Source organism: Hyla sarda, chromosome 1 (assembly GCF_029499605.1).
Source record: "Hyla sarda isolate aHylSar1 chromosome 1, aHylSar1.hap1, whole genome shotgun sequence".
Lineage (NCBI taxonomy): Eukaryota > Metazoa > Chordata > Amphibia > Anura > Hylidae > Hyla > Hyla sarda.
The window spans coordinates 477,069,826-477,096,157 of record NC_079189.1 but is presented as its reverse complement, the minus strand read 5'-3'; the positions used below and the strand labels follow the sequence as shown (position 1 = coordinate 477,096,157).

Genomic DNA, 26,332 nt, shown 5'->3' with positions numbered 1-26,332 from the left:
GTTCTTTGTGAGGCAGATAGTGTGATCACCGCTGCATGCATCATTTTGCTTTTGCCAGGCCCGACTTGAAGAGGCCAGAGCAGAGGATCAGCAAGGGACATTGGACAGGGGATCATTGTCAGGTGAACAGTCATGTACCCCCACCTGTAGCTCTCCGGTTGTTGCAGACCTGCAGCTCCTATCATGACTTTTTGTCCGTGCATGATAGGGTTGTTGTTTGCAACAGCTGTAGAGTCACAGAAAAATTATTTAAGTGCACATTTTATATGGAGTCATAGTGGCACAGTTCATAGGGGGGGCATAGTGGCACAGTTTATGTGGGGGGGCATTGTGGTCGAGTTTATGCGATGGATTAGTGGAACAGTTTTTATGGGGGCATAGGGGCATCATTCATTGAGAAGGCACAGACATTCATTGTTTTAAGGGACACATAGGTATAGTTATTCGGTCCAAAGCACAGTGTTTGTCAATATTAAAATAGTTTGGGCACAGCATGTGCCAGTATTCAGGGGCGCGATGTGTAGCTGTATTGTACTCGGGGGCACAGTGTGTGACAGTATTATACCAGGGGCACAGTAGGTGGCAGTATTCTACTCATGGGCTCAGTGTGTGGCAGTATTCTACTCACGGGCACAGTGTGTGGCAGTATTCTACTCACGGGCACAGTGTGCAGCAGTATTCTACTTACGGGCACAGTGTGCAGCAGTATTCTATTCACGGGCACAGTGTGTGGCAGTATTCTACTCACGGGCACAGTGTGTGGCAGTATTCTACTCATGGGCACAGTGTGCGGCAGTATCCTACACATGGGCACAGTGTGCGGCAGTATCCTACTCATGGGCACAGTGTGCGGCAGTATCCTACTCATGGGCACAGTGTGCGGCAGTATCCTACTCATGGGCACAGTGTGTGGCAGTATTCTACTCATGGGCACAGTGTGCGGCAGTATTCTACTCATGGGCACAGTGTGCGGCAGTATTCTACTCATGGACGTAGTGTGCGGCAGTATTCTACTCATGGACATAGCGTGTGGCAGTATTCTACTCATGGACATAGTGTGTGGCAGTATTCTAATCATGGACGCAGTGTGTGGCAGTATTCTAATCATGGACGCAGTGTGTGGCAGTATTCTAATCATGGACGCAGTGTGTGGCAGTATTCTAATCATGGACGCAGTGTGTGGCAGTATTCTACTCATGGACGTAGTGTGCGGCAGTATTCTACTCATGGACATAGCGTGTGGCAGTATTCTAATCATGGACGCAGTGTGTGGCAGTATTCTAATCATGGGCACAGTGTGCGGCAGTATTCTACTCATGGGCACAGTGTGCGGCAGTATTCAGGGCATACAGGAAATAGTAGATTACATCCTCCACACTTCAGTAGCTTCTTTTACCCGGTTGTTACTTATTAGGGTAATAATAATGTTCTACTACAGGGAGTGCCTACTTCTTGCATGGTACTAAAGCCACAAGATGATGACCATGCCTTAGCATTCAGCTCAGACTGGATGGCAGACCTGGATAAGCGGACTTTTACTGAAAATAATTGAGTACCCCTGGCGAGCTGTAATGTGCCCATTGTATCCCTGTCCCCTATCCCTATCATTTCAATAGTTGGGTAACTGAAATTCCTGCTCCACTTTATTGATGCGACAGAGTTTAATAGGACAATAAGGAATGGACATAGGTATTCCTAAAGATAAAGTGCAGAGAAGCTGGTTACTGGAGGCAGTGAATTAGTCTATGTGGTCTATAACTTTCTCCATGTCCATGGTCCCGCATCAGTTTAAGTTGTAGTGTCTGCAGTTTTCACATGGTGGCACTTTCTGTCGGTGACCTTGGTCGGCTTGTGACAGTAACATTTCTTCACCACTAGAGGCTGAGGCTTTCCAGATGGCAATGCGATGGAGTGTCTACTCTTTTTGTCCAGATGAAGATATTTCATGAAAGCCTTGTGTTCTTTTTCCCAGCGATCGCTCTTCTTGTGCAGCTCACTAACAAATTTCTCTTTCAGAAACTCGTTGAAGTGTAAGGTTTCACTTGTTGTTCTGCTTAGTTGTTTCAGCTGTAACACACAAGTATGCCAACCACATTTTTATGACAAAGAAATATTACCATATGATTAAGAAAAATCTGCCTAAGGGTAGGGTCACACATGCCGTATTTTGCTGCATATCTGCTTCTGCGTCTTTTCCTAACCATTTAACCCCTAAATGACAATGGATGTATATTTATGCCCATTGCTGGCTCCTGCTGAATGAAGCACGTTCATACCCAGTGGGTCTCGGGTGCTGTCAGGAATCAGGACCCGCAGCTAATGCTGGACTTCACTGATCGGGCTGATGTCTGGCATTAACCCTTTAGACGTTTCAATAAAAGTTGATTGCAAATTCTACATGCGGGGAAATGGCATTGCTGGTTAGCTCAGTGGGCTGATCTGGACCATCACGACATCCTGATTAGCTGAGTGGACAGCGGGAGGTCTCTTACCTGGCTCCCTGCCGTCCGATCGGTGCTTCAAGGCTCCAGTCAGGCTGATCGGACGTTAATGTGAATTAACCCCTTCCCTCATAAAAGTTTGAATCACCCCCCTTTTCCTATTTTTTTAATTTAAATATTGTATACAAAAAAAACACATGTGGTGTCGATGTGTGCGTAAATATTCTAACTATTAAAATATAACATTAATTAAACTGTGCGGTACGGTATTTTTCACACGTAAAAAAAAACAGTCCAGTATTGCTTCATATATCATAAAATTTTTTTAATAAAAAGCAATCAAAAAGTCCCATCACAGCAAAAATGGTACCAATAAGAACTATAAATCGTGACACAAAAAATTTGCCCTTTTATAGCCCAGTATATGGAAAAATAAAAAAGATATAGGGGTTAGAAGAGGACAGTTTTAAAGGAAAACTGTCAGCCAGTTCCCCCACACTAAACCCAATATACTGGGTGATAGTGTGGGTGAACTGAAGTCCAACGAGGGGTCACTTTAGTGTGTGCACTGGCTGCTGAGTTCTCCCCCGATAAATTTTTGTTTGTCCTCTCTGTAGTAGCGCTTTGTAGGCGGTCCCCCGGCATCCATATTTCTTTGGGTCCCGGAGGAAGGGGCCTAAGCCCACCCCCGTGGCCTGCAGAGCTTGTGCTCTTGAAGATTTTACGCAGCTCTCACGTCCTGATGACGTGAGAGCTGTGCGTCCCCAGAGAGCACTCTGCGCAGTGTAACTGCGCATGCGCCGGGCCCTCGTTACAGAAGTCAGGATTAGCGAGGGCCAGGCGCATGCACAGTTACACTGCGCAGAGCGCTCTCCGGGGACGCACGCCTCTCACGTCATCAGGATCCCTCCCATAGACTTGCATTTAGGGGGCGGGGCGTGGTGGCACAAGGGGGCGGAGTAGTGACGTCACTATACTCTGGCCCCGTGGTCGTGAGGCTTCAGACAGGGAGCCTTCAGCGCTGCATGCAGCTGAGACAGATGGGTGCTGCTTGAGAGCTTGCGGGGGTTCCCAGTGGCGGGACCCCCACGATTAGACATCTTATCCCCTATCCCTTGGATAGGGGATAAGATGTCTTAGGTCCGGAGTACCCTTTTAAGTCAATGGGTAGCAATATCAACTTCAAAAAATATAAAGCAAAATACGGCACATGTGACCCTCCCCTGAAGCCTTGTAGTTTTATCTGTGTCTTAATCCATTTGTGACCTTAAAGGGGTACTCCGGTGAAAACCTTTTTTCTTTTAAATCAACTGGTGCCAGAAAGTTAAACATATTTGTAAATGACTTATATTAAAAAATCTTAATCCTTCCAGTACTTATTAGCTGCTGAATGCTAGAGAGGAAATTCCTTTCTTTTTGGAACACTGATGACATCACGAGCACAGTGCTCTCTTGTCTTGCTAACTAGTTTGAAACTCCTCAAAACGCTCACTGTTATACAAAACAGGCACACTTCTAAGCATAAGACATATTTTATTTACCTATTTGCTAAAATCTAAACATAATGAAATATAAACAATGAATCATGGAAGTAAGAATCAATACATTTACTGGATATTACAGTATATCACAGAACGTGGGGGTGTATGTTGATAGAGTCCTTAGACACTTTGTCATGTCATTACCATCATTTACACGTGACACAATGGACCTTCTATCTAAACTTGATGGATTAGTGGTGGAGGAGAATACCCTTTTGGGTGGAATCGATGTGGAAGCATTGTATTCCTCAATTCCGCACGACCAAGGCCTCAAAGCTGTATCTTATTATCTGTCCTCAAGGGGCACATACATGCAGAGTCATAATGCCCTCGTTTTGAAATTGATGGAATATATCCTTATCCACAATTATTTTCTCTTCGACGGACGCCATTACCACCAACTAAAGGGGACTGCCGTGGGCAGTCCCTGTGCGCCAACCTATGCTAACATCTTCTTAGGTTGGTGGGAGGCTACAATGGCGTTCGTCGGAGATAGAGAAAAATACCTGGACCTTGTCCCATTTTGGACAAGGTATATAGATGATGTTCTTGTTTTGTGGACGGGTACAGCTTGCGAATTTAAACAATTCATGGAATCCATCAATCAGAACGAGTTGGGCCTTACATTTACCTTCACTTTGGACCCATCCTCCCTTGATTTTTTGGATGTCACCATTGTGAAGGATGCACTAGGTGGGCTTACTACTAAGGTCTTTCGGAAGGCCACTGCTACTAACAGCCTCCTGAGGTGGGAGAGTTGTCACCCGGGACCCCTCAAGAGGGGTATCCCGAAGGGACAATATCTCCGCCTCAGGAGGAACTGTACACAGGAGAGGGAGTTCCTCAGACAGGCTGGGGATCTGAGATCCAGATTCAGAGACAGAGGTTACCCGGACCGGGTGCTTATTCCAGCTTTTAAACATGCAAGGGCTACCCCTAGACAACAATTATTGGTACCCAAAAAGCACCCGGAGACGACATCTCTATGTAGGGTGATTGGTACCTTCGACAACATGTCAGGCCCCATACGTGAGATACTACAACGTCACTGGGGCATATTACAGATGGATAAGGATCTTAGGACATTTGTCGGAGATTACCCACAAATTACATACAGAAAAGGGAAAAGCATAGGGGACATGGTCACACATAGTCATCTGGCCCCTCTTCCCCCTCCGAGTACCTGGCTAGACAGAAGTAACATCACAGGATCCCACAAATGTGGTCACTGCCGAGCATGTCCCTTTATGAAAAAAACAGAAAGTGTTACCATCACAATTTCTAACAAACTATTTAAGATCAAAGAGTTCATTAATTGCAGTACCAGGGCGGTTGTCTATGTCGCTGTGTGCTCGTGCACCCTGATGTACGTGGGTAAGACTATCAGAGAATTACGTCGAAGGGTGCTTGAGCACATAGGTGACATTAGAAATAAGAGAGACACTGCCCTGGCTAGGCATGTTAATGAGATACATGGTGGGGATACTAAGGGCATGACATTTTTTGGAATTGAAAAGATGAATCCATCTTCTCGAGGTGGGGACCTAGACAAGCTTCTTTTACAGCGTGAAGCACGCTGGATCTTTAATCTAGAAACTGTCACACCAAAAGGATTGAATGAGCTACTCTGCTATGGGAGTTTTCTCTAAGAGTGTCCGTAAGGGTATTTTAATTAGGGGTGTTTGTTAGGTAGTTAGGGGTGGCTGTAGTCAGCCAATTAGCTAGTACACCCCCTAGTTAGGGATCACTAGGGTACACTAGGCTTAGGTTCCAGAGCGGGACCGCCCTTTTTAGGGCGGCCACCCCGCCTAGGCATAGGGCCTAGTATAGGGACGCCTAGGAATATCTATAGGCTCACTAGGCCCCTGCCAATCCCCCTTCCCCTCTTTTTTAGGGCCCCCCCCGTATATCACAATACCCTTCGGACACCCTGGATACGGATACCCCATTTTGAGGGTATTGGGTATCACTACCTTTCTTACCAGAGTTGCTATTGGTTATTTCTATCCGCGATCTCTCTCTGTGAAATTCTTGGTCTCTGATTCCTAGCCTGTTTACTCCTAATTTTACTCCTAATTATATAAAAATTAAAATTCAATAATTTAATTCTATTGGTACTATCTGGATGTGCTATTCTATGTACTGTTCCCCTATTATACATTAATTAATGTCTAATATCTGACTCAGTATATATAAGTGTCTGGCTAGGTCCTCGCCTACTCTAATCTATATATCCAGTGTGTATTTTTGGGCTGCCATAGAAGCTAATTTCTTTACTTGTCTAACCATTGGACATTGTAACTGGCTTACCTTCGGGTTGGATGGGGTTAATTATGCCTGTGCTACCGCCCCGCGAGATCAGCGGAACGGATGACGCGCTCTCCAGTGTTTGGCGCTGGCATGGAGACGGCGTTGTTAGCCAGGCCACGCCCACCCAGACCGGAAGCGGATAAGTCGTCAGACGCCGCTCTTCTCTGACATGTGTGTTAGCAGCCGGCTTGGATGCTAGGCTCCCCACCACTGCGGGTTACACACACATCATCAGGATTTATCCCAGATAGACGCCATAACCGTGAGTAACTATCTTTTTTGCTTTACAGGTACCCTACTCTTTATGGTAACGATATGTTTACTGAGGACCATTGTCTTTATGTGCTTCCTTGCAGGTTGCGTCCGGGTCCTGTCATCTATATGCTGTACTGAGTAATTGTGCATTACATCCAGCACGCTTTTTGTAGGGGTCGTTAATGTATCTAGTTACCCCGATATTAATTATCATATGCAATGACTGTATTGTTCTATGCCAGTTAGCCCCTGATGAGGTCACATGTAACAATGTGCTGAAACGCGTTGGGCATAGCTAGTATCTATCTAATCATCTAATAGCAGCATACAATTGATTTTGGCTTTTGCATCTGTGGGGCAATCCCTTTATATGCAATTTTAACAGCCTTGTTAGTGTCTATCTTTTAGTCACAGGGCTGACAATTGCCTTGTCACTTATCTATACATCACTTTGTTTAATCAGTGTGTTTTATACGATTTATTAAAAGCTATGTTTTATTAGCACTTATATAGTTTTCTCCCCCCTGTAATCATTTGTATAATTTTTGGGAGTTGTCTATACTAGGTAGTGGACACCATTACCTGTCCACAAGATTATTATCTAAACCAATCACCATCCATTCTCCTCATGTGCAGATAAGATATGGAACTCGTTATTCTGAAGTAACCCTTTTTTATACAATTTCATAGAGAACAAGAGCCATTACTATTCTTTATACAATTCATCATGATTCTAGCTATGCTAAATCAGACATCTCTGTCCATTTTAGCAACCGTGCAGATGTATGCTAAGGGCAGCATGGTGGCTCAGTGGTTAGCACTGCTGCCCTGCAGTGCTGTGTCCTTGGGTTCAAATCCCACTAAGGACAACAATAAATAAAGAGTTATTATTATTATTATAATGACGTCAGCAAAGAGCACTGTACTCGTGATGTCATCAGAGAGAATTCCAAAAAGAAAATTGGTCCATTGGTCCAGCTTGCAAGATACACCCCCTCCCCATTGCCATGACCCTTCTATTGTTGACCCTTTTTTGTTTGTCGGTCTGGCTTGCAAGCCACGCCCACTTCCAGTTTCAGCCTACAATCTCTTCATCACAGCTCAGCCCTCACCTGAGGAAGGGATTTGAGGTGGGTATACGAGGTGGGCAATGCTAAATACTTAGCTAGTAGATTTATAAATGAGCTTTTTTGGTATTTGTGTGTAGCATTCTCCTGCAGTTTTAACAATGTTCTGTCCCAAGGATAGCTGTAATGTTTGTGAGGTCATTGCGCTTCTTCAGCCTATGTTAAACAGCAGAAGGGTATGTTCACACTGTAAATTTGAGGGAAATTTCCTCTCGCGGAATTGCACGTTAGAACATTGCGTTGCACTGGGAACATTACCATTTGGGTGAATAGGTCTTCCGTAAACCCGTTTACACTGTGGAATTTCAGTGGTGGACAATTCCGCCGCTGAAATTGATTCGCACAAAGAACCTCCCCTCTTTGATTAGCAGTGGGCACAGAGGCAGTGAATAAGAGGAGATGGACTGTTAACTCGGGACTCTTATCTTGTTGTGAAACACCCCCTGGGCATTTAGCATAAAGGCTTATATCTTGGCGCTGGAAAGGACTGTGGAGATAAGAAAGGTAATGCCTAAAATCCTAATGAACTGCAGATAGGTCCGCTTTCAAGGTATCTCATGTCCGTGTATAGTTTTGCTTGTTTGTGTGAAGAGACAAATACTGGTTTTGTAGGAGCCTGGCAGTGCCTATGCCACAAAGATATTATAAGGATACATACACAAGCAAAGTTCATGCAACAACTAAAACTTTACTTCACTGGGGGGGGTAAAGAGCTTAAAGGGGTACTCCGGTGAAAACCCTTTTTCTTTTAAATCAACTGGTGGCAGAAAGTCAAACATATTTGTAAATAACTTTTATATTAAAAAATCTTAATCCTTCCAGTACTTATTAGCTGCTGAATGCTACAGAGGAAATTCCTTTCTTTTTGGAACACTGATGACATCACGAGCACAGTGCTCTCTGCTGACATCTCTGACCATTTTAGCAACCATGCATAGCAGATGTATGCTAAGTGCAGCATGGTGGCCCAGTGGTTAGCACTGCTGCCTTGCAGTGCTGGGGACTTGGGTTCAAATCCCACTAAGGACAACAATAAATAAAGTGTGATTATTATTAGAATAACGTCAGCAGAGAGAACTGTGGTCGTGATGTCATCAGAGAGCATTCCAAAAAGAAAAGAATTTCCTCTGTAGTATTCAGCAGCTAATAAGTACAGGAAGGATTAAGATTTTTTAATAGAAGTAATTTACAAATATGTTTAACTTTCTGACACCAGTTGATTTAAAAGAAAAAAGGTTTTCACCACAGTACCCCTTTAACCCCTTAACGACGCAGGACGTATATTTACGTCCTGCGCCGGCTCCCGCGATATGAAGCGGGATCGCGCCGCGATCCCGGATCATATCGCGTCGGTCCCGGCGCTAATCAACGGCCGGGACCCGCGGCTAATACCACACATCGCCGATCGCGGCGATGTGCGGTATTAACCCTTTAGAAGCGGCGGTCAAAGCTGACCGCCGCTTCTAAAGTGAAAGTGACCCGGCTGCTCAGTCGGGCTGTTCGGGACCGCCGTGGTGAAATCGCGGCGTCCCGAACAGCTGATCGGACACCGGGAGGGCTCTTACCTGCCTCCTCGGTGTCCGAACGACGAATGACTGCTCCGTGCCTGAGATCCAGGCAGGAGCAGTCAAGCGCCGATAATGCTGATCACAGGCGTGTTAATGCACGCCAGTGATCAGCATTAGAGATCAGTGTGTGCAGTGTTATAGGTCCCTATGGGACCTATAACACTGCAAAAAAAATGTAAAAAAAAGTGTTAATAAAGGTCATTTAACCCCTTCCCTAATAAAAGTTTGAATCACCCCCCTTTTCCCATAAAAAAAATAAAACAGTGTAAAAAAAATAAAAAATAAACATATGTGGTATCGCCGCGTGCGTAAATGTCCGAACTATAAAAATATATCATTAATTAAGCCGTACGGTCAATGGCGTACGCGCAAAAAAATTCCAAAGTCCAAAAAAGCGTATTTTGGTCACTTTTTATATCATTAAAAAATGAATAAAAAGTGATCAAAAAGTCCGATCAAAACAAAAATCATACCGATAAAAACTTCAGATCACGGCGCAAAAAATGAGTCCTCATACCGCCCTGTACGTGGAAAAATAAAAAAGTTATAGGGGTCAGAAGATGACATTTTTAAACGTATAAATTTTCCTGCATGTAGTTATGATTTTTTCCAGAAGTGCGACAAAATCAAACCTATATAAGTAGGGTATCATTATAATCGTATGGACCTACAGAATAATAAGGTGTAATTTTTACCGAAATATGCACTGCGTAGAAACGGAAGCCCCCAAAAGTTACAAAATGGCGTTTTTTTTCGATTTTGTCGCACAATGATTTTTTTTTCCGTTTCGCCATGCATTTTTGGGTAAAATGACTAATGTCACTGCAAAGTAGAATTGGCGACGCAAAAAATAAGCCATAATATGGATTTTTAGGTGGAAAATTGAAAGGGTTATGATTTTTAAAAGGTAAGGAGGAAAAAACGAAAGTGCAAAAACGGAAAAACCCTGAGTCCTTAAGGGGTTAAAGGGGACAGGGGTGTCAGCAGAGAGCACTATTGTCAGACAAAAGAAATTCACAAATTTCAGTTTTATACAGCAGCTAATAAGTACTGGAAAGAATAACATTTTTTAATAGAAGTCATTTATAGGTTTGTTTAACTTTCAGGCACCAGTTGATTTGAAAACATTTGTTTTCTACTTGTTTCCACCTGAGTTCCCCTTTAATAGCTACAAAATAAAGGTGCAGTATTTTAGTTTCAGCTCACACACTGACTGGAAGCTGACTAACCACAAAAATCACTATGGTCTCTGTAAATGCTGGACCTTGCAATGTGCTCTTTTATATGGTGCACATGCTACTCCCTTGTGAGAAGGCACCCTTTGACCCATAATCACTCGCTGCCCACCTGTAGTGCCATTGGCTTTGCAGCAGTTCTAACCAATATGGGCGCTCTCACAGAACTATTGCAGCATCTCAGCATGCCATTCTTGGCTCTAAGTCTACAACATTTCAGCAGATTGCTCTGTGTCACACAGTTATAGGCACAGCACATTACACACCAGTTTTAAACTACTTCTAAGGCTGCATTCACATCTCATTTTTGCAATACGGTTCCCGTATCGGGTTTTTTGTAAAAAAAAAACGTATGTCTCAAGACCGGACCGAACCGTACAACGCGTACAACCGTATATACCTCTGTACGGTTTGAAAACGAATGTCCGGTTGCATAAAGTTTAATAAGTTTTTTGAGAAAAAAACTGATACGGTTTTATGTTTGTCCTTAAAGTTCTTCTTGTTCTATTTGTTGGAAGAACTTTCGGCATGCACTGAGCATGTGCAAACTGCAAAACCGTATTGTGCAAACTGGATGGGAACCGTATGCACATACATTTCAGTACGGTTCCCATAGACCACCATTTAAAAAAAAAAAACATATACTGTTGTATCCGGTTTTTCACCCGGACATATAACCCTAGTAGACTACGGTTTTGTGTACGGGAAAAAAAACAATAAGGGTACATTCCCACACGGCGTATTTGCTGCGGCGTATTTTATTTTCTCTGTTGAAGTCAATGGGTAGGAAAATACGCAGCAGCAAATACGCCGTGTGGGAACATACCCTAAAACAGTAAATGATGCAAAACGTACACAACCGGATTCTACGGTTAACATACATTTTTCTATGAAATGTCTATACATACAGTTTGCAATACGGTTCCATACGTTTTTTTCACTGAAACCGGATACGGGAACCGTATTGCAAAAACGAGATGTGAATGCAGCCTAACTCAGTCCTCTGCTGGGACTGTGTTGTGAAACTAGGACTGACCTACCAATAACTACAGGGTCTACACACAAGCCTCTGTACATTATTCCTATTGTTTGGGGCCTAATCAATAGTCAGTGGTAAAAACAAGTAAACGGCATGAAAAACACGTGTTTAAGAAAATAAAGTCAGGATGGCCAAGGTCACCTAGATTCAGCAAAAAAAATGTAAGAATATTAACCAGAACATAGAAACTGGACTTTCTTATTTACAATGCCTCAGGCATACCTTAAAGCTGTAAGATAAACATAGTAAAATGAACTGTGAAATGCCTCACCTTCAGCTCCAGCATCCTCTTCTCCCTCATATTATTTTGAGTTATTACATCAGTAAGATGGCTTCTAGGCAAAAGACCTCGCTCTGCACTAAATGTTAAGTTGGAGTATATAGAAAATAAGCATTGTGTATATGAGACCAACAAAGAAATAAAACAAATAAGGCATAACGACTATTGTACAGGCAGGGGCAGGACCCTTGACAATCATTTCTTTAGAAAGTGATCAGATGTAATCTGTGCAGACATTTGGCAATAAATGTTTTATCCCCTGCAGCACTACCACTGACTAAACATAATCCTTACACTGGACCATTCAAATCATAGGGTTGTCTCTGTACTGCAGGAAAGGGCAGGTCCTCAAAAGTAAAGCTAGGTTCACACTGTGGAATTTCTGGGCAGAATTTCTGCCAGAGATCGAGCCAGCGGCACTAGGACCGTGCGGACTACATCGCTGCCCTCATAGATGGCCATGCATTTCTGAGCAGACCTTCCAAAAGATCCACCCAGAAATGCATTGCAGTCTATGGGGGCAGCAATGCAGTCTGCTGGGTCCTAGCTCTGCCGGCTCGATCTCCAGCAGAAATTCTGCCCGGAAATTCTGTAGTGTGAACCCAGCCTAAGAGACACCCTTTGCAACTGCTGCTAAACTAGGCAAGAGATAAGGATTGCTCAGAATTAGGCTAGGTTCAGACTACGGAATTTCCGCCTGCAAATCCGCTTTGAAATTGCAGGCGGAAATTCCACTTGCTAAAATGTATAGTGTAGTGAATGGGTTTCCGTTCACTAATTCACACATCGGAATTTGTGAAGTGGAATTTGTGAACGGAAAATCCGCTTGGAAATTTCCACCTGAAGAATGGCGTTGCGCTTCCTTCAGGTGGAAATCCGCGCGGAACACATTGCAGTCTATTGGAGACTGCAGTGTCCGCACGGTCCTAGCGCCGACTGATTCAGCCGGCGCTGGCCGCACTCGTAATCTCCGGGCGGAAATCTTCTGCCCGGAGATTCCGTAGTCTGAACCTAGCCTTAGGGTCTATTCACACGGCTGAATTTCTGCTAGCAGAATTCCGCAAGCGGAACTTCAGAAGTGTGAATGGGAGTTCGGAATCCCATAGAAGGGCTTTAATTTGAGGCAGAATTCCGCAGGCAGAAATTCTGCCATGTGACTGGACCCTTACCTAACAGGGTATATGAAAATGGGGTTTCTATACTAGACAACCCTTTAACAAGACTTTTGAATTCTTTTTCAAGGTCTGTCCTAATAGGAAAGTACCAGTGGACCATTTTGCTGGGAAATCTCTAATCTTCTCAGGTAAGTTTGCCCCATCTGTTGGCAGTCATTATGGGTGTAATTTATACATAGTATATATTATTATCTTTAGTAAAAGTAAATCGGGCTATAATTCCTGGGAAAATTGCCTTTTCTAGATTAGCAGAAAATTGTCTAATGGTCCTGTACTTTAAAGGGAGATAAAAGCTATTACCTTTCTAGCTGCTTAGTTCTCCACTTCCAGATACATGCCAACACTACCTGATAGCTTTATTCCCACTTGAAGGGCCACAATATGAGAGTATGCTTTAACTTGCATGTAGCAGTTAGGCTGGGTTCACATCACGTTTTTTCCCATACGGGAACGCATACGGCTGGGGGGAGCTAAAAATGTGCGCTCCTGTATCCCTGCCTTGTGTCGCCCGTATGTAATTCATTTCAATGAGCCGACCCAAGTGAACTGGTCGGCTCATTTTTCCCTGTATGTTTTCTACCGGACCTAAAACCGTGGTTGACTACAGCAGGGATACGGGAGCACAAGTTTTTAGCTCCCCCAGCCGTATGCGCTCCCGCATGGGGAATAGCGTGAGGTAAACCCAGCCTTAGACTTAGTACATGCCCTGGTGATACAGCTTTCAGATGATAGTATAAGGCCTGAAGACTTACCAAAATGTCGTTGTTGCCTAAAATGGGTGTTCAGCTTCTCTCTTCCTGTTCAATCTGGTATGGGGTGTAAAGAGATGCTGCAAGTATTGTACATGTGTCCTATACTGTTTAGTAGAGCACGTATATGATGTTTGCCAGACACTGGAAAGTTGCCGAGGCAAGTAACCCATCCAGAGTCTAGCAGTGCCATTCTGTGCCTGACGCCATATTGGTAGAAAAGGGAATGGAGATGAAAAACCTCAAACTATGTGCCAGGATCTATCTTACCTGCATCTGATCTGAATCTATTCAAACATACTCTGTGTCATTATGAGAATATGTGGTAGACATCACCCAAATGTCTGAACTCAGAATTTGTTCCTGTTGAAGTATAATGGAATTGATAAATCTTCCCTAGTACTTAGCAGTAGGGTACAAACCTGTACAACGTTGGACCATCTGTGCATTTTTTTGTGAAGGAAGTTACCATGGGACCCTGGGATGTCTCCTTAGACATTTTACACTAGAAGAGGAGTGTAAAGAAAGAGTAGGTCAGACATAAGATAGACAAATATGTTGAATATAACGGAAGGACACCTGTGTGAATAGCAATGGTAACCGGTAGGTTTGTGATGTCATAGTTGCTTGATGGCTGGATATGATTCCTCTAAATAGACTTGCTTTGTACTAACTGTTGAGTGTGGCTGACCTTTTACAGACCTGTGGGGGCACTATATACATACACAGAAAACATGTTCTATATAGCAAAGAAGAAAAAGGAAAAAAAGGTGCGCATCTAGAGGAGCCCATACTACAGTATTGTAATAGAGGGTAGTAGATATTTACTTCTTACCAAATGGTTTTACACTGAGAGCATAACACCTCTATGAACATGTAGATATTAGATGGGTCCGCTGCTTCGTGGTTTGTCCAGTGCTGGTATGCTTAATCAAAGAGTATGATGCAGGAGTGAAAGGCCAAAAGATATGGCCGAATTTAGCTTAGAAAGTTCTGGGCATGGAGGATCACTAACAAAAGTGGCGTAATCTGTGTGTACGGTGTCCATTTTAGGTTCTGTCCTCAGTCAGGCGAAACGGCGTCCCGCCTCCTCCCTCACACCAATCGCTGTCATCCTTCAGCCACAACTCCCTCATCTGAAAGTCCCTCATCCAAAACACAGTCATGCCTCAGACGATTCTCCCTCAGACGCATAGCAGAGCCGACGCTGCACAGCACTGTATAGCAGAGCCAACATTGAAGAGCATGTACAGCAGAACCCGTATAGCAGAGAGCCGACACTGACTTGGCTCTGCTACACGACAGGAATGTTTTTCGTCTGAGGGATGACAGAGTTTTGGATGAGAGACTTGACAGAGATGACAAAGGAGGGAGGAGGGAGTTGCGGCCGACGCCTGACTGAGATTGGTCCGAGGGAGGAGGCGGGACGCTGTTTTGCCGGACAAAGGTACGGCTGACGACTGACGATATCCAAAAATGGACACCGCATGCGTGACAGGGAACATGAAAGCGGCCAAGAGATCACTTTTGACCTGGAAGTAATATGTATGGTTAATAAATATATATATTTATATATATGCTACTGTTTTAAAACTTTGAAGAAATGCCGGAGGAGGAATCCAGTTTGGATTCGACACATATTACATACTGTATGTCCTAATAAAAGAACATTGTGTTATAGAACCATGACCCAAATTGGTCTATTGAGAGAAGTGCCCTGGAAAGGTTTGTGTTTTTGCTTTTTTTTTTTTTTTTTGCAGGTTATACACTTTTTTTTTTTTAAAGGAAATGTCATGTTTGCATTGAGAAGCACTATTTAATGTTATAGCTATAAACTGTATGTGAAGATCTTGCACCGTTTATTTTTGCACTCTGGATGTTACAAACCAAAGAGTCCTGGCATCTTAATAATGTCACCTATAGTCAATATAGTTGATGACATCAAACTTCTTGGCTGCCATCTTGCAGGTGAGGAAGGTGCTTTTGAACAGGGACATTCCTTGGCTTTGGGCTGACTTGACCATGGTGGTAGCAGAGGCAGAAGGAATTGCTCTGCAGTGTCGGGGGGGGGGTAGTCAAAAGTTAAAAGTTTGTTGTCTTTTTTTTAAAGCTCCAGTGTGTCTTAATGCACAGCAAGTACTGGAGAGAGAGCGCTACTTGCGGAGAGATTAGGCGGAGGTCTGCGCCTAGTCAGCAACCTGGTAAAACAGTAGTAGTTGTTAATGCGGTTTGTGAGTACACTAATAAAATAAGATCATGGGTATTGTATACGGTGTAATAAAACAGTATATATAACCAAATAATTTTAATGTATCATATACTTTCATTGCAGCTTGAGCAAATCTAAAGAAAAGAAAAGGCCTGTCTGTGTAAAAAAGAAAGCAATGTCAATTTCAGGGCTTAACCAAGTAACTGACGGACTGTTCTTGAGCAATGCAGCAGCGGCAAGAAAGGCAACCTTACTTACTAGCCACCATATTACATGTGTCATTAATGTGTCACAAGATTACAGAATGCATGTCATCCCTGACTTGGAGTATCTACATTTCCCTCTAGCCGACCTACCCGAAACCCGTTTGTATGATCTCTTTGAATATATCTCACATAAGATTCATGAAGTAAAAGCTGCTGGTGGACAGACACTTCTTCATTGTGCTGCAGGTATCAGCAGATCTGCTACACTCTGTCTTGCTTATCTCATGAAGTATCATGGACTAACCCTTCTGGCAGCACATGCTCACTTAAAAGCCCGCAGGCCTATCATACACCCCAACATTGGCTTCTGGAGACAACTGATCGCCTATGAACTACATTTATTTGGAAAAAATACAGTACAAATTATTGACTCTCCTGTGGGACCTATTCCAGACATTTATGAGACTGAAACGAAGAACATGCTTCCATTCTGAGGAGAAATGTAGATCCTAAAAAGATTTGTGTCTGGTTTTTTTTATGCTAAATAAGCACATTATTATCTTGGTCATTAGTAGTAAATTTAAAAATTGAAGCATTTGCACAAAAAAAAAAAAAAAACACTACCCTCTGTTTGACTAGCATTCCGAATGCAAAACTCATGGCGTGTCCTTAGGAAAGGCCATCAATATTAGATTGGTGCCCTTCTGCTCCCCGATAGGGTTGTGTCCTCCCTGAACTTACAGATCAGATCTGTAGAGGAGGCCATGATGCTTGTGTGAGAGCTGCAGCCTCCTCATTGTTTACATGTGTTTGTATTATTATACGCTGCACGTTTTGTAGCACCTGTTCTAGTAGAAATTAAGAGGCTGAAGCTCTCACCAGAGTGCCATGACCCTTTCAAACTGCTGATTGGTGGAGGTGCCAAGAGACAGCCCCTTGCTGATCTAATATTGATGGCCTATAATGAGGATAGGTAATCAATTCTAACTCCTTCCCGACATGACTATATGTACACCACATGGGAAGGGAAGTATGAAGCAGGAGCTGAGCCTGCTCCATACATTGTGGTTGCCACCTAGTACCTGGATCTTACACCCAACAATCAGCATTAGAAATCAGTCCAGCTCTAGTTATCTTACTCGCTAGATGCATTGGTCAATAGCGACTTAATTATGTAGGAAATTATTTCACAGGTGTCACACCTCTCTGGGGTACAGCTGACACCACCTTGGGTTACTAATAGGATTTCATGGCAGCCAGGCCTTCATGGCTGAAGGGCTCAATAGTTGTTATGTTCGATCTGCTAGTACAGTCTGCCATAGGAAAGGTTGTACTAGCAGAGCACTGATAAAGCAGTACAGTAGTATTGCAGTGCATGGTGTAAGCTATAAAATAATTGCTTGTATAAAAGTCCTGTAAGTCAAAGTATATGTTTTAAAAATATAAATAAAATCCTTTTCCAATTTTCTAAACAGCAAAAACGTTAATATTTTTGGTATTGTGACATGTGGAAATGTCCGAAATATTCAAGGGGTTTTTCCATCTGACAAAGCTATGCTCTGTCCACAGGCCAATTTTGGAGTATCCGACCGCTGAGGCGCCAGGTGAGAACAGGCATCCCAGTCTTCTATTAGAATAGAGAGGCAGGTTGCGCATTTGCATCACTGCTCCATTTATTCTATATGGGAGCTGCAGACTACAATGTTTGGATGGAGATGTGTTATGCACAGCTCCAGTCTAATGAGAGATTGGGGTCCCCATTTTCAAGACTGTGGAGGGGCGACAACCTCCCCCCCCCCCCCGTTGTCAGCTAGCTTGTCGAATTGGAAAACCCCTATAAAATATAACCTTAAAGGGGTACTTTGCCCCTAGACATCTTATCCCCTATCCAATGGATATGGGATTAGATGTCAGATCGCCGCACCCCCGCTGCTGGGGAGCCCTGGGATCCCCGCTGCGGCACTGCGCTATCGTTACAGCACAGAGAGAGTTCGCTCTGCACGTAATGACGGGCAATACAGGGACCGGAGCATAGTTTCATCACGGCTCCGCCCCTCGTGACGTCACGGTCCGCCCCTTTCAATACAAGTCTATGTGAGGGGGCGTGGCGGTCATCACGCCCCCTGCCATAGACTTGCATTAAGGGGACGGGTCGTGATGTTACGAGGGGCGGAGCCACGACGTCACGCTGCTCCGTCCCCTGTATCGCCCGTCTTTACACACAGAGCGAACTCTGGGGGTCCTCTGCAGCGGCACCGTGGTGATCTGACATCTTATCCCCTATCCTTTGGATAGGGGATAAGATGTCTAGGGGCGGAGTACCCCTTTAATTGTTCTGCACGGTGAATAGGGCTCTTCGTTTTTAAAGTTATCTAAAAATCTAAGCAGAAGAATTTGTTTTATAGTCGCTCCACAGTCCACACTGTAGAGTTGCTTTAGCTGTGCCAGCCTGTGACATGGTAAGAACACTGTAATCACCAATCATTTCCCTCAGTAACAAAGAATGGCATTGCAGGGTCAAGAGCTAAAAACAGATAACTCTGCAGAGCTAAGGGAAAGAAAAACCCAGCTGATCTTTCATGGTATCAGTTCGACCAGATAACACTTATTTATATTGTGAGGACCTTACTAAACAACTTTATCATCACTGGGATACTAACTACTTGGCATCACAATATAAAATAACACTTTACAGTCACATTATAAGTAATGACAAATTTTATTTGACAACATATTTCTAACAAATAAGAGTCCATACCGTGCATTATGGCTTTGTTTGCGTAAAAAAAAAAGGTACAGAGCATTTCAGATTCTTTTTTCTTTTCTTTTTGAATGTTCACTTGTTCCAGTCTCACAGTTTTCACTGTTAAGAGTGTTTTCACTTTTATAAAGTACTAGCTGAGTACCCGGCGTTGCCTGGTTTTTCCTTCCTAATCCTTGTTGGGGAGGAAAATAAACAAACGAGGAAGCTTTTGACTTCATATCCCATCCTCATATATTGTTGTCATATCCCAACCCCATATCCCATCCTCCTATCCCGACCTCCTATCCCGTCCTCCTATCTCGACCTCCCATCCCGTCCTCCTATCTCGACCTCCTATCCAGACCTGTAATATGTGCACCAGGTATTGAAATATCTCCAGCCGTACTGAAGTTATGTGGGAACATACATTTCCCATGGATTTACATGAGACTTTAAACAAAAACCCTGACCCTTTCAAATGGGGGTAGTTAAGGGTTAAATGAACTATCCTATATTTTAAGTGGACATATAAGTAACATGTGACCAACTATTATCGAATTATCTCCAGCCATTTGGAAGTTATGCAGTAACATATATTTCCCATTGACTTGTATGGGACTTTAAACATAAACCCCGCCTGGCAAATGGGGGTGGGTAAGGGTTAAATTACCTATCCTATGTTTGTTGTTGACATATAAGTAACATGTGTGCCAAGTTTAATGTTAATATCTTTAGCCGTTTGGACGTGATACTGTAACATACACACACATACACACATACGTACATACACACATTCATACACACGTTGAGTTTTATATATATAGATTCATGACAGTCACTCGCTTCTGTGACAATTTTAGGGGGAATTAATCAGAATTGCCATCTCCTGGGTTAGACAGACCCTTCAAGACACCAGTAAACTTGATTCAAAAGCAGAAGCTTGTTTGCATTTGACATGGTCTTAACATGGTTTTTTTGCTTCTCATCTACACAAAGCAATAACACATTATGGAGAAAATCGTAGGCCAGCTAGCCCCTAATTATACATCATAGCTTCCCAAGCTACCAGGTGCAGGTATACAGCTCAATACCTCAAACAATACACAATGGGGGGGATTTATCAATGCATTTAGAGATTTTTTGCCCCCTACACTGAGCGCATGAAAAGTCACACGTGTACCTAAGCACTATTTTTTGTGACTTTACACAGTATTCAAAAACCAGCAGACGATCTTTGCAGTGGTAACACATTAATCTGGTGCAAATGTCGCACAAAAAGTCACAAGTCACAAACTGGCTTTGCACAGCATGTTTCACATGTTGCCCTGTTAGGATGAGTCGGCTCATCCTAATTAGCAGGTACTTACCGCATTAGGACAAGGTAACAAGGGTCTCTGACAGCACAATCACCGTGAAGCTCGTGCCCATCTTCTGCTAGTTCATATTTCCTGCCTGTCTCAGATTTCACCGGGAGCCGTAACTGGTCAGGACTGGGACCAACTTAAAAACAGCACAAGTCTATGCACAAAATAAAAACACATTGGGCATGCAATTTTGCAGGCGCACGCTACTTGATAGCATTGCAAACATTAATCACATAAAATAGCAGGGTCCAAACCATTGCATTTAATCAGAACATATTTTCTGCTCCTTATCTAGATCTGAATGTTTTTCAGATTCACCACTTTGTAGTGCGCCATTATGTATAAGGGAAATCTTCAACACTTGATTTCTTCCATATGATAAAAATGACAACTTTTAATTCGGCCATAGTTCCTCTGTGCATCCCTTTGGCATCAATGAGTCCAACTGCATTTGTTCTTATGTGACAGAAAATATGTTTCTTTCATATGTATGGAGTTATTGTTTTGGTGGCAAGCGCATGGATTTCTACAAGTTCCATTAGGATTAAACAGAAGTTCACAAAAAATAAAAACATGTGGCAAAAAAATAGATTCGATAAAATAAATAAATTTTATCCTTGTGCTTAGTCCATAAAATCCCAAGATCTTCATTGTGTCACAACTCATCCTTGTTTAGTTTTACACAAGCAGTGCAGTTACTGGGACAAGTCGGAACTGGCAGAGTACAGTCCACACAGTGTAGCCAGAAGTTGGCACAGCTGGGGTGATAGAAGCGGCCTCCAGTATTAAGCATGCTATTTTGCACTTCACATGGGAACTAGAATAAAAAATCAAAAAACAGGTAAGCACAATCTCAAATGTTCGAGAAGTTGTTAACAATGGCTTAAAGGGTTACTCCGCTGCTCAGCATTTGGAACAAACTCTTCCGAACACTGGAGCTGGCGCCGGGAGCTTGTGAAGTCATAGCTTCGCCCCCTCAATGCAAGTCTATGGTAGGGGGGCGTGACAGCCCACTCCCATAGATGTGCATTGAGGCGGCACGGCATGACATCATAAGGGGGCGGGGCCATGATGTCACAAGCTGCGGGCTCCAGCGTTCGGAACAGTTTGTTCCAAACGCTGAGCAGCAGAGTACCCCTTTAACCCCTTAAGGACCCAGCCCATTTATACCTTAAAGACCCGGCCATTTTTTGAACATCTGACCACTGTCACTTTAAACATTAATCACTCTGGCATGCTTTTACTTTTCATTCTGATTCTGAGATTGTTTTTTTGTGACATATTCTACTTTATGTTAGTGGTAAAATTTTGTCGATACATTTATTGGGAAAAAATTCCAAAATTTGATGAAAAAATTTAAAATTTTGCTTTTTTGTTTACTTTGAAGCTCTCTGCTGATAAGGAAAATGGATATTCCAAATAAATTATATATTGATTCACATATACAATATGTCTACTTTATGTTTGCATCATAAAGATGACATATTTTTACTTTTTGAAGACATTAAAGGGCTTCAAAGTTCAGCAGCAATTTTCTAATTTTTCACTAAATTTTCAAAATCTGAATTTTTCAGGGACCAGTTCAGATTTTAAGTGGATTTGAAGGGCCTTCATATTAGAAATACTCCACAAATGACCCCATTATAAAAACTGCACCCCTCAATGTATACAAAATGACATTCACAGTGTGTTAACCCTTTAGGTGTTTCACAGGAATAGCAGCAAAGTGAAGGAGAAAATTCTAAATTTTCATTTTTTACACTCGCATGTTCTTGTAGACCCAGTTTTTACATTTTTACAAGTGGTAATAGGAGAAAAAGCCCCACAAAATTTGTAACCCAATTTCTCTCGAGTAAGAAAATACCTCATATGTGTATGTAAAGTGTTTGGGAAGGAGCAACAATGGGATTTTGGAGAGTGAATTTTGCTGAAATGGTTTTTGGGGGCAGAAAACAGAACAGAACAGCAGAAAACACCACATGGCATACCATTTTGGAAACTACACCCCTCAAGGCACGTAAAAAAGGGGTCCAGTGAGCCTTAACACCCCACAGGTGTTTGGCGACTTTTCGTTAAATTCGGATGTGTAAATGAAAAAAAACATTTTCCCCAAATTTACCATTTTTACAAAGGGTAATGGGAGAAAATGCCCCCCAAAATTTGTAACCCCATCTCTTCTGAGTATGGAAATACCCCATGTTAGGACGTAAAATGCTCTGCAGGCGAACTACAATGCTCAGAAGAGGAGTCACATTTGGCTTTTGGAAAGCAAATTTTGCTGAAATGGTTTTTGGGGGGCATGTCGCATTTAGAAAGCCCCTGTGGTGCCAGAACAGCAAAAAAAAACACATCGCATACTATTTTGGAAACTACACCCCTTAAGGAACGTAACAAGGGGTACAGCGAGCCTTAACACCTCCCAGGTGATTGATGACTTTTTGTTCATTTTCACGGACCACTGTTCCAAAAATCTGTCAGACACCTGTGGGGTGTAAATTCTCACTGCACCCCTTATTATGTGAGGGGTGCAGTATCCAAAATGGGGTCACATGGGGGGGGGGGGGGGAGGTCCATTGTTCTGGCTCTATGGGGGCTTTGTAAACACAAGTGGCCTTCAATTCCGGACAAATTTTCTCTTCGAAAGCCCAATGGCGCTCCTTCTCTTCTGAGCATTGTAGTGCGCCAGCAGAACAATTTACATCCACATATGGGGTATGTTCTTACTCAGAAGAAATGGTTACAAATTTTGCAGGGCTTTTCCTATTTTCCCTTGTGAAAATGAAAAATTTAGGGTAACACCTGCATTTTAATGAAAAAAACGTTTTTTTTTCATTTTCCCATCCAACTTTAATGAAAATTCGTCAAACGCCTGTGGGGTGTTAAGGCTCACTATACCCCTTGTTACGTTCCGTGAGGGGTGTAGTTTCCAAAATCGGGTCACATGTGGGTATTTATTTTTTTGCGTTTATGTCAGAACCGCTGTAAAATTAGCCACCCCTGTGCAAATCACCAATTTAGGCCTCAAATGTACATGGTGCGCTCTCACTCCTGAGCCTTGTTGTGCGTCCGCAGAGCATTTTACGCCCACAAATTGCGTTACAAATTTTGGGGATCTTTTTTTGCTTTTACTGCTTGTGAAAATAAAAGGTATGGGGCAACACCAGCATGTTAGTGTAAAAATTTACATTTTTTTTACACTAAAAGGCTGGTGTAGCCCCCAACTTTTTCTTTTCATAAGAGGTAAAAGGAGAAAAAGCCTCCCAAAACTTGTAGTGCAATTTCTACCGAGTACGGAAATACCCCATATGTGGCCCTAAACTGTTTCATTGAAATACGACAGGGCTCCGAAGTGAGAGAGCACCATGCGCATTTGAGGACTACATTAGGGATTGCATAGGGGTGGACATAGGGCTATTCAACACCAGTGATTCCCAAACAGGGTATCTCCAGCTGTTACTAAACTCCCAGCATGCCTGGACAGTCAGTGGCTGTCCGGAAATGCTGGCAGTTGTTGTCATGCAATAGCTGGAGGCTCCGTTTTGGAAACACTGCCGTACAATACGTTTTTCATTTTTATTGGGGGGGACAGTGTAAGGGGGTGTATATGTAGTGTTTTATCCTTTATTATGTGTTTGTGTAGTGTAGTGTTTTTAGGGTACATTTGCACTGGCGGATTACGTCGAGTTTCCCACTATGAGTTTGCACTGCGGTGAAAAATTTGCCACAGCCCAAACTTGAAGCAGGAAACTTACTGTAAACCTGCCCATGTGAATGTACCCTGTACATTCACATGAGGGGGCAAACCTCAAGCTGTTTCAAAACTAAAACTCCCAGCATGTACTGACAGACCGTGCATGCTGGGAGTTGTACTTTTGCAACAGCTGGAGGCACACTGGTTGGAAAACCTTCAGTTAGGTTCTGTTACCTAACTCAGTATTTTCCAACCAGTGTGCCTCCAGCTGTTGCAAAACTACAACTCCCAGCATGTACTGATCGCCGAAGGGCATGCTGGGAGATGTAGTTATGCAACAGCTGGAGGTACGCAACTACAACTCCCAGCATGCCGAGACAGCTGTTTGCTGTTTGGGCATGCTGGGATTTGCAGTTTTGCAACATCTGGAGGGCTGCAGTTTAGAGTCCACTGCACAGTGATCTCCAAAATGTGGCTCTCTAGATGTTGCAAAACTACAAATTCCAGCATGCCCAGACAACAAACTGCTGTGTGGGCATGCTAGGAGTTGTAGTTTTGCAAGATCTAGAGGCCTACTGTTTAGAGACCACTGTATAGTGGTCTGGATACGTATGGATACGTCCTGGGTCCTTACGTCCTGGGTCCTTAAGTACCAGGAAGCCAGGGCGTATCCATACCCCCTAGGTCCTTAAGGGGTTAAAGGGGTACTCCGGCCATAAGACATCTTATCCCCTATCCAAAGGATAGGGGATAAGATGTATGACCGTGGGGGTCCCGCCGCTGGGGACCCACCCAATTTTGCATTCGGCACCCACCTCTTTGAGCTGCGCTGCCAGCTCACAAACTGCCGGGTGCTGACCACGCCCCCTCCCATAGACTTGCATAGCGGGGGTGGGGCATGATGTCACATGGGAGCAGAGTCATGAAGTCACGATACTCTGGCCCGTGGTCGGCACCCGGCAGTTTGTGAGCAGCTCAAAGAGGTGGGTGCCGAATGCAAGATTCCTTTGGATAGGTGATAAGATGTCTTAGGGCTTGAGTACCCCTTTAAGGTAGCCATGTGCATAAAATGAAAGTCTACCAAACACACTCATTTCAGGGGGATCTACCCACTTTCTAAGAAGTATTGGGGCTTCCCACCCGTCAAACATTGGGAAAAAAGAGGGTTTGGGCATATTGGATTTCAACATGCCCAATGCTTTGTATCCACTGGGAAGCTTGTACACCCCCCTCCCCAACCCTACCAAGAACGAAAAAGCAAAGGCTGAACACAAGGTTGAGAAGTTTCCATGTGATTTGTGCGTAGGCTACACCGGACCAATACATTATATTTGCATTTTTTTTACATTGTGTTTTTCAACAAAGTTACCCTAACAATGCTTACTGTGTTAACAAGCTTAAGGCTTACATAACGTGCAAGTGAACTAGGGGGGGGAAAGTTTGACAGAAATGGAGTAGGGATATAGTACACAGTATTTCTATCAGTATTGCTGCTGGCTCAGCAGTATTAAAAGGGGTACATCCTTGGAAAAAAAATTTTTTTTTAATCAAATGGTTCCAGAAGGTTAAACATATTTGTAAATTACTTCTATTAAAAAAAAAATCTTAATCCTTCCAGTACTTTTTAGGGTCTGTTTACTACAGAGGAAATTATTTTCTTTTTGAACACAGTGCTCTCTGCTGACATCATGATCACAGTGCTCTCTGCTCACATCTCTGTCCATTTTAGGAACTGTCCAGAGAAGCATATGTTTGCTATGGGGATTTTCTCCTACTCTGGACAGTTCTTAAAATGGACAGAGATGTCAGCAGAGAGCACTGTGCTCATGATGTCAGCAGAGAGCTCTGTGTTCCAAAAAGAAAACCATTTCCTCTGTAGTATTCAGCAGCTAATAAGTACTGGAAGGATTAAGATTTTTCTTAATAGAAGTAATTTACAAATCTGTTTAACTTTCTGGCACCAGTTGATTAAAAAAAAAAAAAAAGGGTTTCCATGGGAGTACCCCTTTAATAACGTCAATAGGGCTACAATGCTTTTGATATAACACACATGCATTATTAAAGGGGTACTCTGGTGAAAACCTTTTTTCTTTTAAATCAACTGGTGCCAGAAAGTTAAACAGATTTGTAAATTACTTCTATTAAAAAATCTTAATCCTTCCTGTACTTATTAGCTGCTGAATACTACAGAGGAAACTCTTTTCTTTTTGGAATTCTCTCTGATGACATCACGAGCACAGTTCTCTCTGCTGACATTATTATAATAATAATAACGCTTTATTTGTTGTTGTCCTTAGTGGGATTTGAACCCAAGTCCCCAGCACTGCAAGGCAGCAGTGCTAACCAGTGAGCCACCATGCTGCCCTTAGCATACATCTGCTATGTACGGTTGCTAAAAT

At 43.0% G+C, this 26,332-nt stretch overlaps 3 protein-coding genes across 17 annotated transcripts in view; 1 reads left to right on the top strand and 2 right to left on the bottom strand.

The window, feature by feature from the left end:
* Positions 1-17,616, top strand: part of DUSP18 (dual specificity phosphatase 18) — a 67,684-nt gene extending 50,068 nt beyond the window's left edge. For 9 of the 14 annotated variants that reach the window (XM_056537261.1, XM_056537262.1, XM_056537256.1 and 6 more), the window contains one exon: positions 16,053-17,616. In XM_056537261.1, the coding sequence (XP_056393236.1) occupies positions 16,053-16,629 (577 nt within the window). In that variant the 3' untranslated portion in view covers positions 16,630-17,616. Of the gene's footprint in view, positions 1-10,348; positions 10,424-13,038; positions 13,100-14,392; positions 14,491-15,927; positions 15,952-16,052 lie in introns of those variants that run through there. The other 5 variants (XM_056537268.1, XM_056537265.1, XM_056537266.1 and 2 more) reach the window with 5 other exon arrangements.
* LOC130286400 (uncharacterized protein C5orf52 homolog) lies at positions 1,638-14,294 on the bottom strand. Of its 2 annotated transcripts, none has more exons than XM_056537270.1 (3): positions 14,143-14,294; positions 11,788-11,875; positions 1,638-2,067 (listed from the first exon to the last, which is right to left on the bottom strand). In XM_056537270.1, the coding sequence occupies exons 1-3, from the start codon at positions 14,217-14,219 to the stop codon at positions 1,789-1,791; spliced, it is 444 nt and encodes a 147-aa protein (XP_056393245.1). In that variant the 5' UTR covers positions 14,220-14,294; the 3' UTR covers positions 1,638-1,788. The 2 variants fall into 2 exon arrangements, with proteins under 2 accessions (XP_056393245.1, XP_056393246.1); XM_056537271.1 differs by having other exon boundaries at positions 11,788-11,870; positions 14,143-14,176.
* Positions 17,617-18,485: 869 nt separating the features above from the next.
* The window catches only part of LOC130310020 (synergin gamma-like), a 32,537-nt gene continuing 24,690 nt past the window's right edge, over positions 18,486-26,332 (bottom strand). The window contains exon 6 of the mRNA XM_056552363.1: positions 18,486-21,059. Within this exon, the coding sequence (XP_056408338.1) occupies positions 20,898-21,059 (162 nt within the window). The 3' untranslated portion in view covers positions 18,486-20,897. The remainder of the gene's footprint in view (positions 21,060-26,332) is intronic.

Excerpts from the sequence above, each read along its gene's own strand:
- LOC130286400 (XM_056537270.1), bottom strand. The coding sequence starts at position 14,219 with ATGTCTAAGGAGACATCCCAGGGTCCCATGGTAACTTCCTTCACAAAA. Across the intron at positions 11,876-14,142 it reads GATGGTCCAACGTTGTACAG|TGCAGAGCGAGGTCTTTTGC; the intron begins GTTTGTACCCTA and ends CTTAACATTTAG. Across the intron at positions 2,068-11,787 it reads AGAGGATGCTGGAGCTGAAG|CTGAAACAACTAAGCAGAAC; the intron begins GTGAGGCATTTC and ends TGTGTGTTACAG.